General features: G+C 40.0%; 1 protein-coding gene across 1 annotated transcript; it reads left to right on the forward strand.

Moving 5' to 3' along the window:
* Positions 1 to 1932: 1932 nt before the first annotated feature.
* LOC145435477 (uncharacterized) lies at positions 1933 to 2793 on the forward strand. The gene has a single exon (XM_080312752.1). It carries the CDS (start codon positions 1933 to 1935, stop codon positions 2791 to 2793), a length of 861 nt encoding a protein of 286 aa, XP_080168878.1.
* Positions 2794 to 13600: the final 10807 nt, after the last annotated feature.

The raw sequence follows: 13600 nt of genomic DNA on the forward strand, positions 1-13600 counted from the left end.
CGAGAAATTCATGCAAATTATATGCAATATTGAAAATTACATTTGATTAATATTTAAACCAAATATTTATACGTGTTTTTTTTTGAAGTCTCTGCTAAGCGAAACTCGCGAAATCCTGTTACCGACCACTAACCAGATTTTCATTGTTCGGTATTATGCGACTTGGATTTTAATATCGGCTTTATTATACTGACAACAATCGCTAGATTGCAATGTCGTAATTCATCGAAGCTTGTTTAAGAGTATGCGTAGTTTTCATATATAACTTGTCCGAAACGAGTTTCAGGTTACTTTTAAAACATTTCTTATAGCACTTGCATCATTGCGACGAGCGTTCTATAAGTAGCCTACACCATGAACTCTCTGATTCGATACAGTACAAAACTATGTTTCTCATTTCTACTAATATGTTTTATTTATCTTATTCAGTGCTCTTCAACCTGTATGAAAGTTCGCACTTGTGCGAATGAGAAAAATCGCAGTGCGAATGGTGCGAATGAAAAAATCGGATGAGTGCGAATGAAAATCGTGAATAATAATTGTTAATTTTTCTGACGCGAAATAATTCAAATAAACTTAACTGGAAATTCAAAGGCAGTGTAACTTTTGTAGTTGAGAGGCAATTGTAAAAACTTGTTTAACTTACGACGCATCACCAATTCACAAGCCGTAGTGAATAATTATTTTTGCACTATAATTATTACCAAAGGCCTAGTTTGGAAGCTGGTGTAGTAGCAGACATACAGTATATCAGTCTGTCTGAGCCTACGACTGGCTCGAATAATGACGGCAAATTGACTTTCAGCTTTCTTTCGCTGAGCAATCATCATATTTTGTAATAACGGATCGATTAGCGCGAGGCATGAGGATAGCAGAAAATACCATGGTTACAGACTCACATTTGAAAGTTACTGTAACGCAAATTTTTGCCACTTCGAGATTTAGTAAAGTATGACCGGCAAAGGGTATAATTTTGGGTCGACACGGTGCCAGAGCTACCTGTTAATATGTATGTAATATTTGTTGCATTTTTTCTGCGATTGGTTTTTCATATCCAAGGTAAGACCACGATTTGGGTCATTACAGCCCTGCTAAAGTGATCGATTCAAATTTAAAAGTAAAACCAATATGGCACAGTATGACGTAGCTTTTGAATCTGTTTGAATCCTGTTAGTGCAGGGGTTCCCAACCTGGGGTCCATCGACCCCCTGGTGGTCCGCGAGAATGCATTTGAGGGTCTGTGATTACCTTGCTTAATTTTCAGAAGAACAAAAAGCGATAGCGAACTTTTTACATTCATTTCACTCTTTAAATGCACATGTGCCAAGCTCAAGCACGGTACAATAAACTATACCGGTATGCATTAGGATAAATTGATGCTGCTTACTACCAGAGGTGGTCAAAGTAGTCAAGAAAGCTACTCAAGTAGAAGTAGAAGTAGCGACGAAAAAATCTACTCAAGTACGACTAGAAGTACTTCATCCATAAGCCACCTAAAACTACTTGAAGTAGAAGTAGAGTTGACTGACTTTAAATCTACTCAAGTAAGTAAGTAGTTTTGAAAACAGTCTTAATTCGTTCGCACGGACGATATGTTCGATAGAAGCGTCGTGCAACGAGATGCCAATACACATAAGACACCAGTTTCTTTGTTTGAAATACCGATATGAAACTTTAACTAAGTCGAACCACCCAAACTCTGAATTACTCCAGACAACGTGGGAAGACACATACTGCCTATTGAGAAACAGATATTGTACGTTCAACTTCTTAACAAGATCGAACCCACTCGACGACCAGTGCATTCGCGGCAAGGAACTCGTTCGAGCAGCGCCTTGGACAATCGGTGATTTACAGGTTGATTTGTCATTATCACGAATTATCAATCGTCACTCATTTCGATACATTGTGAACGTAGCCTATACTGAACTAATGGGCGCATACCCAATCCATTTACATGTTTTCACAGACGGATCGAAGACCACGGATGCCACAGGTTATGCGATATTCGTTAAAGATCGGAATATAACAATATCCCACAAATGCCAAGGAGCTCTGTCGTCATTCACAGTAGAATCATATGCCATATTAGCCGCTCTTCATTGGATCGAAACGAATAACGTTAGCCAAGCTGCTGTTCTCAGCGATTGCCTTAGTGCACTGGACTGTATAGCTAATTATCGAACAGATGGGCCTTTTATCGTTAATCAAATCGTTAATGTTCTCAACAGGTTGATGAGTGAAGGAAAATTAATCACGCTCATATGGATTCCGGGCCACGCAGTAATTCCCGGAAATGAAGTAGCCGATCGTCTGGCCAAGGAGGCGACATCATCACACCGTGCCACCACAATTCATGACATCCCTATAGACGATGCAAAGAAAATCGTTTTACATAAATGCAAAGCTATTTGGAACCAGGAATATCTCGATTCAGAAACAGGAAGCCATTACAAAATCTTCCGACCAAATCTGGAGGTGAAATTACCATCAGTCCCACCAAGACACAGCGAAGCTACGTTGTTTCGACTACGCACCGGTCACTGCGGACTCAATGCACATCTCCACCACATTGGTTGCTCGGAATCCCCATTGTGCGAGCATTGCGGCGAATTAGAAACGGTCGAACACTTTATTATGACCTGCTCACATCTGACTGAGATAAGAAGAAAGCTACAACGTATCGCGCAGACAAAAAACGTACCGTTCCAGCTATATAACCTTTTAACGGACAGCAACATTATCGCCGATATACTCATGGACTTCATACGAGAGTCAAAGCGTCGCATTTAGCCACGTACTCATTTTGTATTTTCATGACATTTCTTGCTATTCATTTTGATCAAAATGTCTAAATCGCCGTGGTGCAAAAAGCCTTCGATGCGAAAAGCACCACTAAATGTTTTTATACATAATAAAAAGTTCGCACGGACTGTCTAAAGCTGCAAATCGAGCTATGCGGAAGACGCAGAGAGCTTGATTCGTATTGATGCTTCCCAGGAGGTATCAATTTTCGACAGAATAAGCATTCTTTCGCATCATGGGATGCAAATTATAGTATTGATATGAAAATGCGATACTAAGCCTTTGTTTACTAGAAGACCACGGCCCGTTTTCGAGAATATCATGGCATTTGGCATGGCGCCCTATCCCATATTATAAGGCCTCAAGTTTAGGCGAAGAGTAATACGAAGAAGTTGTGTCGGATACGGTTTCAGCACTTTGCGCGATTAGTATACGCTAGTAACAAATATTGTGGATCGAAAAAGTTATATTTAGTGTAGCTTTTTTTTTCGGAAAATAGAGGCATTACTACGCTTGTTTTTATGCTTCCACATGTATGTTCTGCAGACTAAAGAACTGAAATTAATTAGAACTCAAGGTATGATTCTCGGAATTGAAAGTGAAATACAATAGGCTACCACTTCTAATAAGCGAAAATACATATCATGTCTTTTGTCCATAAAGCTTCAAAGGTGATCTGCTAAAACCGGTGTATCTTTCGAAAAGGCTGGATTTTCCAGATTAGCACGACAAGTAATGGGCGGCTAGATTACGAAATTATAGGTAATCGCTAGATTGCGAAACGGTAGTTCCAAACGTTATGGTGGGCCATATTTACTGCGATGAAATATTTGATATGGGCGACAATGCGGTGTGAGCGGAACCAAGCAATCCTGTATACCTATATTATATTCACTGATACTTCCGTGAAAACATGTTTGTCAATCCATAACTACAGTGCGCGAAGCGCAACAAAATTTCTGGGCTTTATTGACTTTTATGAATATTAAATGTTGGTGAAAACAGCCCCGAAATTCCTCAGGCTATCTTTCATATTGGGGGATTAAACTACTTCTACTTGACAAACTGAAAATGGCGAAAATTAAGTAAGTAGATCACAAAATATTACGAAGTAGAAGTGGAGAAAATCAGATCTACTTGAGTAAGTACCAGAAGTAGAGGAAAATTACTTGAGTACTTCAAAAAAGTAGAAGTACTTCGTTACTGACCACCTCTGCTTACTACAGTATGTGTACAAGTACATTGACCTTAAACTACAATGCTACAGCTACCAAAACATTGAATACAGTTATATCAGGTTTGCGTCCTCCATTACGTGATAGAAAGCATGCGGTTTAGTTTAGGTAAGGCAGCAGCCCGTGATTTCAATTTGCTTCCGTTGAAAAAGTTTATAGGAAGTGCACTCTGGGTGACCTATTTTAAAATTTATATCTCTAAGGTAAACTGCTTGGAGGAGCGCGACTACTTTAATTAGGTTTCTGGCTAAATTTGGAACGGGATCCGCAAAATTATTAATTTGTATAAAGGGGTCTGTGACAACAAAAAGATTGGGAATCACTGCTTTAGTGCGTCGATAACTCTAAAAAGAGACACCCGAAAAGTCTTCCAGATATATGTCGGTGATGTCGCAATGAAAGTAATCTTCAAGTTTTGTACCACGGACCAGCTCTTCAAATCAATCCATCTCTGCATATTTGAGTTCATGCCGATACCGCAGTGTCGGTGTACCATAATTTGGTGAAGCACAGATGGCATAGTGCAACTGCTTTGCGGGATTTGAATCCTTCTAGCGAATGTCGAACATACACGATATATATACGGAGTCAATGCATAAGGTGTAGGCAGAAGTACGAAGCCGATTTACCTGAAAGATTTCCACACTATGAGTTGACTTCGCATGATACCATTTGCCCTACGTCAAGGCTGAAGGATGTCATTGTCATTAGTTTTTAAGCTAAACTCACCAGGCAGCTGATGATACTGTAACAGCTGCTATTGCAATCTTCGTTAATGCGCCAGCACAATTAAACGACATCTCTACTGTGGCATAATCGACAAGAATCCAACTGAGGGAACTTATGAAGGTAACACTAACCGGCCAGCTTTGTAAGCGCAATTTAGTCAGCATCGATTCTTAGCATTACATTAATGCGATCTCGTGCAATAATGCTCATTGCCACTTATACCCATGCTTAGAGTCACGAGCCACATAATGTGTCTCCCCTTATTAAAGTACTCTTAGATATGTGGAAAGAAATGTGTTTGTGACGTCAGGTGGACAAGTTAAAATACTTGCAAGTGATATACGTAAATGTTCATGCAAATATTAAATCACTTCCATGGTTGGTTTCCGATTAAATTTTGGGTTTGTTATCGTTGCACCTTAGTTTTGAATCCAAATGTGGTCAAACGTCAAAGTAGTCAAGAAGACAACTCAGGCAGCCGAAAGCTACTTCAAGTAGAAGTAGAATTTGTTGTCTTTGAAAACTGGTCAAAAACCAAGTAGTTTGTACAAGCAGCCATAAATACCCTGTCATGAACCGTCACAACCGGGAAATAGACATACGCGGACAATGCAGAAAGCTGTGATTGCGTTGTTATACTTCCCATGCAGGATATACATATTTTCAACAGCATACGGGTTCGTCCGTAATATGTGACACAAATAATACTTTCGCTATAGAACAATAGCTCTATACCTTTGTTTCACTCTAGTGACCCTTTTGGAAAATGCCACGGTATTATGACCTCCGTCGTATTACAAGGTCCGTAGTTAATAAGACGATGAGCGTTACGGAGAAGTGGTATATCGGATACTAAGAATTAGGAAGTCACTTGAAAATGCATGGTAGAAACGTATAATTCCAAACGTTTACTGAGCTTTTTGTACTGTGATGAAACTTTCATATGGACCTAGCATAGTACCCATGAACCACACAACCGCTGGATTGGGGGTTCTCGAACTATTTTAAATTTCGCACCCTTTAAATTCACATGCATGAATAGCGTACCCTCTCAAGAGAATATGTACGGCTCGCTGCAAAGTATAATTTTATGGTTGAAGCCATACAGAGGCCTAACCACAAACATAAACTTTATCCAAGAGAATTTCCGGCCCTTAGGCGCAGATAGGGAATGTCAACTTTGCATTTGATTCTCGTGAAAGAACCCTGTTTTATACTCGCTTAGCACCAAATCATGCCGGGAAATGAGGTTGCTCGCGTACCCCTGGGACTACACGTACCAGTTTCAGAACCCTTGCGCTACATAAATTATATTAACCTACACTTTCGTGGAAAGATGTAGGTAACTCTATATGTATATTCGCGCGAAGCATGAGGACATTCTGGACTCTTCCCGAAAACAGATCCTGAATTTCTCCATCATGGTCTCTCCCTCTCTCCTATTAGAAATAGGATACGTAATACTACATTATGTTTGACAAACTGTGCATAGCGCAAAATTAGTGAGTCCAGAAATATAACTCAGTCGAACTGGTAGAAATATCTATTTACTTGAGTAATTAGTGAAAATAGAGGAAGGCTACTTGAGTATTTCTATAAAGTAGAAGCGCTTCGGTAATTACCACAAATTCGTCTTAACGCATTAAATGGAGTTTTGATGACAGTCAGCAGAAAACTCTCCTGGACTCTTCTGTAGAGGTTGTCGGTAACGAATACCCTCAACTTTTTCATAGCACTCGAGAAAATTTGGGATACTGGCACTAATTGATCAAGTGGTTATGTTTTTGGAGTAGTGGCTCCCAAAGTGAGTGCCAGCGCCGCCGGGGGGTTATCGACCGCGTAGGGGTGATATCTAAAAACCGGCGATTGGGGGCGCTGAGAACAAAAGGGGACGTTTATATGCAGCATAGAAATCAGTGTAGGAATTCCAACTATTATTATCTATATTTTCTACTAACAGACACATGAATACGTGGACACGTCATTCGCTTTTGTACTAAGCGCTTTCAATCTGAAAATAGTCACCGACACTCTTCAAAGACGTTCATTTGCACGGAATAGTGAGTTTTCTAACCAATCTAACCATAACGGCCAAAATGTTTAGTCAGCTATGCTTATTGTAGACATGTTTGTGAACGCATGTACAACGAGTATGATGAATTTTTAAGAACTTAATGCACCGCAATGACGCACAAAGATATTTGAAAGTAATTGGCTTGCACGATTTTTTTCCTTGGTAGTGTCTGTTCTGAGATCTCGACAGAGTTACGTAACGTGTAGCGTACTGCCTATAAACTATGTTAACCTAAAAGGCCATTCGCGCTAATGTCGTTTGTGTCAGCAATCAGCAAAGCAACTTTTTGTCGATGTTAGTTGTAGGGGGCGTTTGATACCTGGAATTTTGTCCAAGGAAGAGAGAGAGAGAGAGTCTTTATTTTCATCCAACCAAAATACGTAACAAACGGCAGTGATGGTGGTACAGAAACTATGCATGCACAGTATTCGGTATTAGATAGGAATGATCGATAAGACCGTGAAGGTCATCTAGCCTGATCACACCAGCATTAAACAGGTACACTTGACTCTGAACAGTCTGGCTGTAACAAATGTTTAGTTAAAAATGGAGAATAGAAGACAAATTAAACGATGGTAGCAAATGATCAATGAAGCAATGTCTGGGCGAGGTAGGGCAACAGTGTTAGTATAACGACAAGAGGTGATCAAGTAGGTCTTTTTTGAATCTATTATAAGGCAATTCACGGATATGTGGTGGTAATGCATTCCAGATGATAGGTCCCGAGATATATCTCTTAGTTAGGTTGCTATTAGGTAGGGGTAAGTAGATTAGTGTTTTTACAAGTTTTTCAGTCACTGATGTTTTAGACTATTATAAAAATTAGATTAAAAATTTTTCAGGAATTTCCTAATTCTAGAATAGTGGTTCTCAATCTGTGTGACTTCGCGACACCCTCTCAAAGGGGAAATAGTTTGGGGCACGCTATTGCACTTCGAGTACCCTGAGTGGCAAGTAGCGCAGTGGTACGTTGCATCATTGCAACACAAATGGGTTGCCGGTTCGCGACCGACCACGGTCGACTACCGAATCCATTGCTAAGTGTTATTGGTTTATCTAGGCTTCTCCTAGCCATCTGATCTATAAGTTGGCCGCTCAGGAATCATAATAACCAATCTCGGTCTGGTGTAACTGACCATGTCGAAATACTATGAACTCAAAATAACAACGACTACGACGAGTGCAAGATGTGGCTAGATGAAGACTAAACAAGAGATAGAAAACCTACGTCATGCGATTGTTTAGCCCCTGGTTCTGAGGACGCTGACTAGAAAAAGGTCCACACTTAGGCCAAACCTCAACATCACGGTGGAATTTCCCGAGATATCACTTCCCTAATGCTATTATACGTGGAGGAGTTTGGATCCCACTGCCATTGACGATGAAGACCCCTCCATAAGTCGCTGTGTTCAAAGTGTCCTTACCTAAAATGCCACTAGAAATGAACCCAATCAAGGACGATATCGACGAAGGCCGTTTCATGACTCAGTCATCAGGCATCAGCATACATGATTCAGAAACAACCGGAAGCCTGCCAACTAGAATTTTGCCAGATTTATTATTAGCTAACGATGCCATGATTGTTTTCGGAAATCCTTTTGTTGACAAAACTTCATTCTATATATGCATACAGTAGAAAGAATTACACCGGATAACATTATATTTGCGATAAAAAATAATCCATCATGATGACTATAAAAGAGACTCGACATATTAACCGCTCCACATAGATCAAAAGCTACGCTAGCACTGCAACGATACCAAAGTGAGACTGGATTGTGAATTCCATACTTTAATATTGTAATGATAACATTTATTTTAACTTCCGCAGATTCAACATGCAGATGAGAACCACTCTCGTACTTCTTGTCGTAACCGGGCTTGTCCTGCAGGGTGATGGCTGGTTTTTCAGGTGGAATTGGCGCCGCCACCCCGGCAGAAGGAGGTCCGTATCCAGAACGGGTGGGGGTAGTGATTCGAAGCCTAAACCTAGAATAGAGAAGACTAATCGAAGGGATACTATGATGAATCCAAGAGATTCTACGTTATGGAAGACGAAGTCAAGTGATGCTACGACGAATCAGGAGCTAAAGGTTACTACGAAGAATGAGTAAGTGTAGAAGTTACTGATGCTCAGTTAGGTACAATTTATCTGCAACTAGCATATCTATATTCGCGACACGTATAACATCTAAATTACATATCAAACGTTGATACCGATGGCGACATCCGATTCGCACTTATGCATATCACTTCTTCACCATTCGTTTAGATTACATCATATCTTCCTCACGTAAGGTTACCGTTATGTGCAGATGTGCACATATTTAGTAGTATCATTGTTTTAGTTAATTTTACTCTTAATATATTTGTAATTACTCTAATAGGATTACTCATGAGTAACCTGCTCACTTCGCACGGCTCGATATCCATGCTTGATGTCATCTAGTGTGTTGAGGTATCGCATATATTATTCCTAAGTAATTTCAATTTAAACCATCCGTAATATGCTCAGTGCTAACATTTTTATGGTTGGATTGACACTCTTGATGCTGTGGTTGTGGATTGTACTTCGTCGATTTTCCTCCACCATTTAAATCACAATTGGGTTTAATATTATTTTGTGCTATCCACTAGGGATCGTGTGAACGTTAGGTTCACGTGAGTGTTCTATGTGTGAACTAGTGTTGGGATGACTCAAGTCATGACTTGACACGAGACACCTTGACACCTTTTTCTTATGACTTGACTTGAATCGAATCACTTAGGAAAAATGACTTGACTTGACTCGACTTTTCAGAAATGCGGATTGGCTCGTGATTCGAAGCAAAATTGACGATTCAATTTCAAGTCATCAAGTAATCGATGTCGACTAAATCGCTGTATCTTGTAGAAGTTCGGATCGTTGACGATACGCTGTTGTGACCTCTGAGAGCAACCAATCACTCAATGATTGTGCGTTTTACTGAGCAGTCATTGTTATATCACAAAAATGATCGCAAAAGCGGTGATCGGCGCATACAGCTCACGTTGTCGTAAACTAGTACTACAGATCAACTAGTACTCGACTTGACTTGACTCGACTTGACTCGAGTCACATCCAAAAATCGAGTGACTTGACTTGACTCGAGTCAAAATGTGCAATGACTCGAGTCTCGAGATGTCTCGCGACGCGAAGGTCGTGACTAGATCTGAACACTGAGGTGAAACTCATACATTTAGAAGTTCACGTTCACAAACGAACCTTGGTAGGCTTTGCACTGTGTACGTTTTTCTCGTATACTACAATTTTCACGTCATTTTAACGTATTTGGTGGAAATACTTTGCATTTCAACTTCGGACCACACTATGCATATCGCTGGCAGTATAAACATCAACACTTAACGAGCATGCACCTTGACAAGCTCGAAAATCTTACTTGTTTTGTTACAAAAGTTTGCTCAAATATTCATATCACGTTTGTGAATATGTAGTACAGTTGTTCTTAACCTTTTTTCATATGGTTACCCCCAAGAAGAAAATGACGGGATGCAAATACCCCCCTTCAAAAAATAACAAATTACAGCTTGCACTCAATTAATTGTAAGACAGCACAAAGATGGATCATAATGTACAATGAAATGCCCGTTCATAATTTCAAGTCAATGAAAAGGCTGATGCTGTTTTCGTGTAATCTATTGGTCAAATCTGGACAAGGGGGAGAGTAATATACATTATCTCTCATGTTATTGTCATTCGCAAAATTATTTCGTTTTGATAGATACCATTGCAGAAAATTCTACCTGACAGCAATACGTTGAAGGAAATTCAATCAAAAAGTTCAATGCCATTTTGACAAAGATTGGTGATTCATTTTGAAGGCGAGCCCAAAAGGTTCCAAACGTTTTCAGACATAATTTTACTGACTAGACTAGACCACTACTACACTTTTCAATGCTAACAACTATATTACTACGATATTGTTACTGCATTATAGGTGTAAAGCTTAACTTAGACGTCCCTCGTTGTCTTTCAATTTGTCAGCACGCGCAATAATATATGATCCGCACTACTGCACTATAAATTGGACTTACCTACCACGATAGTTGACTGCATTCGGCCCTGTTATTCATAATCATTAATGGTTACTATGAAACTATGTTACGTGAAACGAAATATAAACAAGCTCGAAAAAATATATGTTGCCCTAAATTGATATTCACGTTTGAAAATACTTCAGTGCAGCTAGGCATATGAAAAAAACGTAAATTTGAATTACCCCCAAAAATTGGTCAATTACACCTTTGCGGGAATTATCCCCAGGTTAAGAACGACTGTTAGTAAGTCACAGTTGTGAGATTCACCCGCTATCACACAACATCAAGAACGAAATCAAAAACCAAATATGTGCGATTGGTGTGTTGGGTAACTTGTTCGTGGCGCAATATCGGTAGCAGGTACAGAAACCCGTTTGACACTCACCTCAATACGATATTGACAATATCAATGTATCAATAGTCAGATGCCGAGCACGTTTTCCGGACAGGCCTGGACCGTCAAGGCGTGAGCCTATATTCCCTTGCAAGTCCTCATCGAATTAGTTGCCAAAGCAACGTAAGATATTGCTTTTATGGGATTATTTTGGCATTTCCTTGCTCGAGTTGATATTTAGCTACGTTTTAAAAATCAGCATGTAGGCCTACTTCAGCATTGTGTCTGACATAATGTGGCCTGAGTCGTCGCTATAGGTATCGTGTACACTAAAATATCACTTCACTGAAATGTAGGGGAGGAATTGGCAATATGACGTCTCGTAATGTCTTAGGTTCACGTTCGCGTTCACACGAACCTTGACCTTTCAGGGGCTCGCACCATCCCTATTAGCCACCGATATTTTGTTATTTCCAGGTCCCGACGTAGGAAGTCTGACAAAGAATGAAGATTACACATTTTTAAAAGAGTGTATGACAATATGTATACTCCAAGCAGCTCAAATTGTGTCGATCTATATGCTTACAAAAAGGTTGGCTCTGGGGCAGTGATTTTCGATCAGCGATGGCATGTGAGGCAGTCTCTAATCCAGGGGTGGGCAAACTACGGCCCGCGGGCCGCATGCGGCCCTCCACACTGTTCTGTGCGGCTCGCGAGAGTCTAAACAAACTTGATAAAAATATTGATAATATGCGTATAAAAAATCGAATTATTGCTGGGGCTTGATTAAAATTTTTCTTAGTTTATTTCACCATGATAAATCTAAGGCAGTGGTTCTCAAAGTGGGGGTGTTAAAGCATCTGAAGGGGACGCGAAGCTGAGCTCATCTGATTTTTTTTCGCGCTCCGCGCGATCTACATCCCATTCCTGGTCATTGCTCTGTATTTAGTCAGAATTTCATATTTAAAAATCTCTCATCCACAGTCGTGTACTTCCATTCCATCTAACTATCCGTTAGGTTTGATAGCATCCTATGGTTGCGTTTTGTGATATGACGATAAGGGGGGCGCGAACTCTTTTACCGTCATATCTCAAGGCTCACGCAGTTTGAAAGGTTTTAAATGCTAAACATCACAGAAATCCTGAACGAGGTTGACTCGGATCATTAGTGTGATTTCAGATTAGCCACTCCAGTTTTGATTAATTCAGTGATGTGCTTATAAAAAAACGATTCGCGCGTGACTTAGGTAGATTCGTTTACTGTATGCGAAGAATCAGGGTATCTATATTTTATCTACACACAGTAGAAGCGTGTTTAAAGCTAACATGGTTATGATGCTATCAGCATTGTGTGTCCTGGAACTGATCCAAAAGTGGCATTAGTAAATCTATGAATAGATCGCTGCTCAGTGCTCAGAGATATAAATTTCAATCCTGATCTAAGAACCGAGACAACTGACTTTCATCTCTACAGTTTTGACAAATTTGTTATCGAGGTCAACCATATTAACCTATGAAATCTCGCCACTGTTTCTGACGCGTGTACGGCATCATCAAAGCAATGTTTGGATTGTTTTAAATAAGCATGTCTATTATCTCCTTGTCCTCACTATAAAATCAAATACCGATATTGCGTTTTGGCTTATGATCACAATTTTAGTGCGGCCCGCGAATGGATTCAGATGTTGAATGCGGCCCGCGAGCTCAAAAGTTTGCCCACCCCTGCTCTAACCTATTGTCAGGTTAAGCATTTTGTGACATCACTGTGAGCTGATCACGACTCCTCAGATATGTCATTCTCAATAACATGCGATGCGATGTTCTACATCAGTGGTCGGGAACCTATGGCTCGCGAGCCATATATGGCTCTTTTGGGTATAAGATATGGCTATTTGCCGAATATGTACTTTTGTACTGAATTGATCAGTATTGCAGCGACTTGTTGGTATATTTTCATCACGGCCAATATAATTATTCTCGTGGCAGTATAAACATGTCTTTGAGAGGTAAAGACAATGCTGTCTTCAGGTTTAGGGGCTCGGACCCCCTCTTTTGAAAATGATCAAATTTAAGTAGCTGTCACACCGGCGACCAATGTCTCTCGCGAATTCTATGTACCCGACTCGAAATCTCGAATTGTGCGATACGTTGATAAATCAAAGAGCATACACTGTAAAAAATCTGGTAGATTTACTGGGAAATCTCCGTAAATTTTGCAACGAATTACCGGTAGCTGCCAATAACTGTGCGTAGCTTGTAATTTTACATTTTGATATGTAATATTACCTCAAGTTAGCTCTAAAGTCAAGTTACCAGAATTTCTTCGCAAAATTACAGACAGTTACT

Source organism: Botryllus schlosseri, chromosome 3 (genome assembly GCF_051294905.1).
Source record: "Botryllus schlosseri isolate E-star chromosome 3, Bs_hap1, whole genome shotgun sequence".
In the NCBI taxonomy this organism is placed as follows: domain Eukaryota; kingdom Metazoa; phylum Chordata; class Ascidiacea; order Stolidobranchia; family Styelidae; genus Botryllus; species Botryllus schlosseri.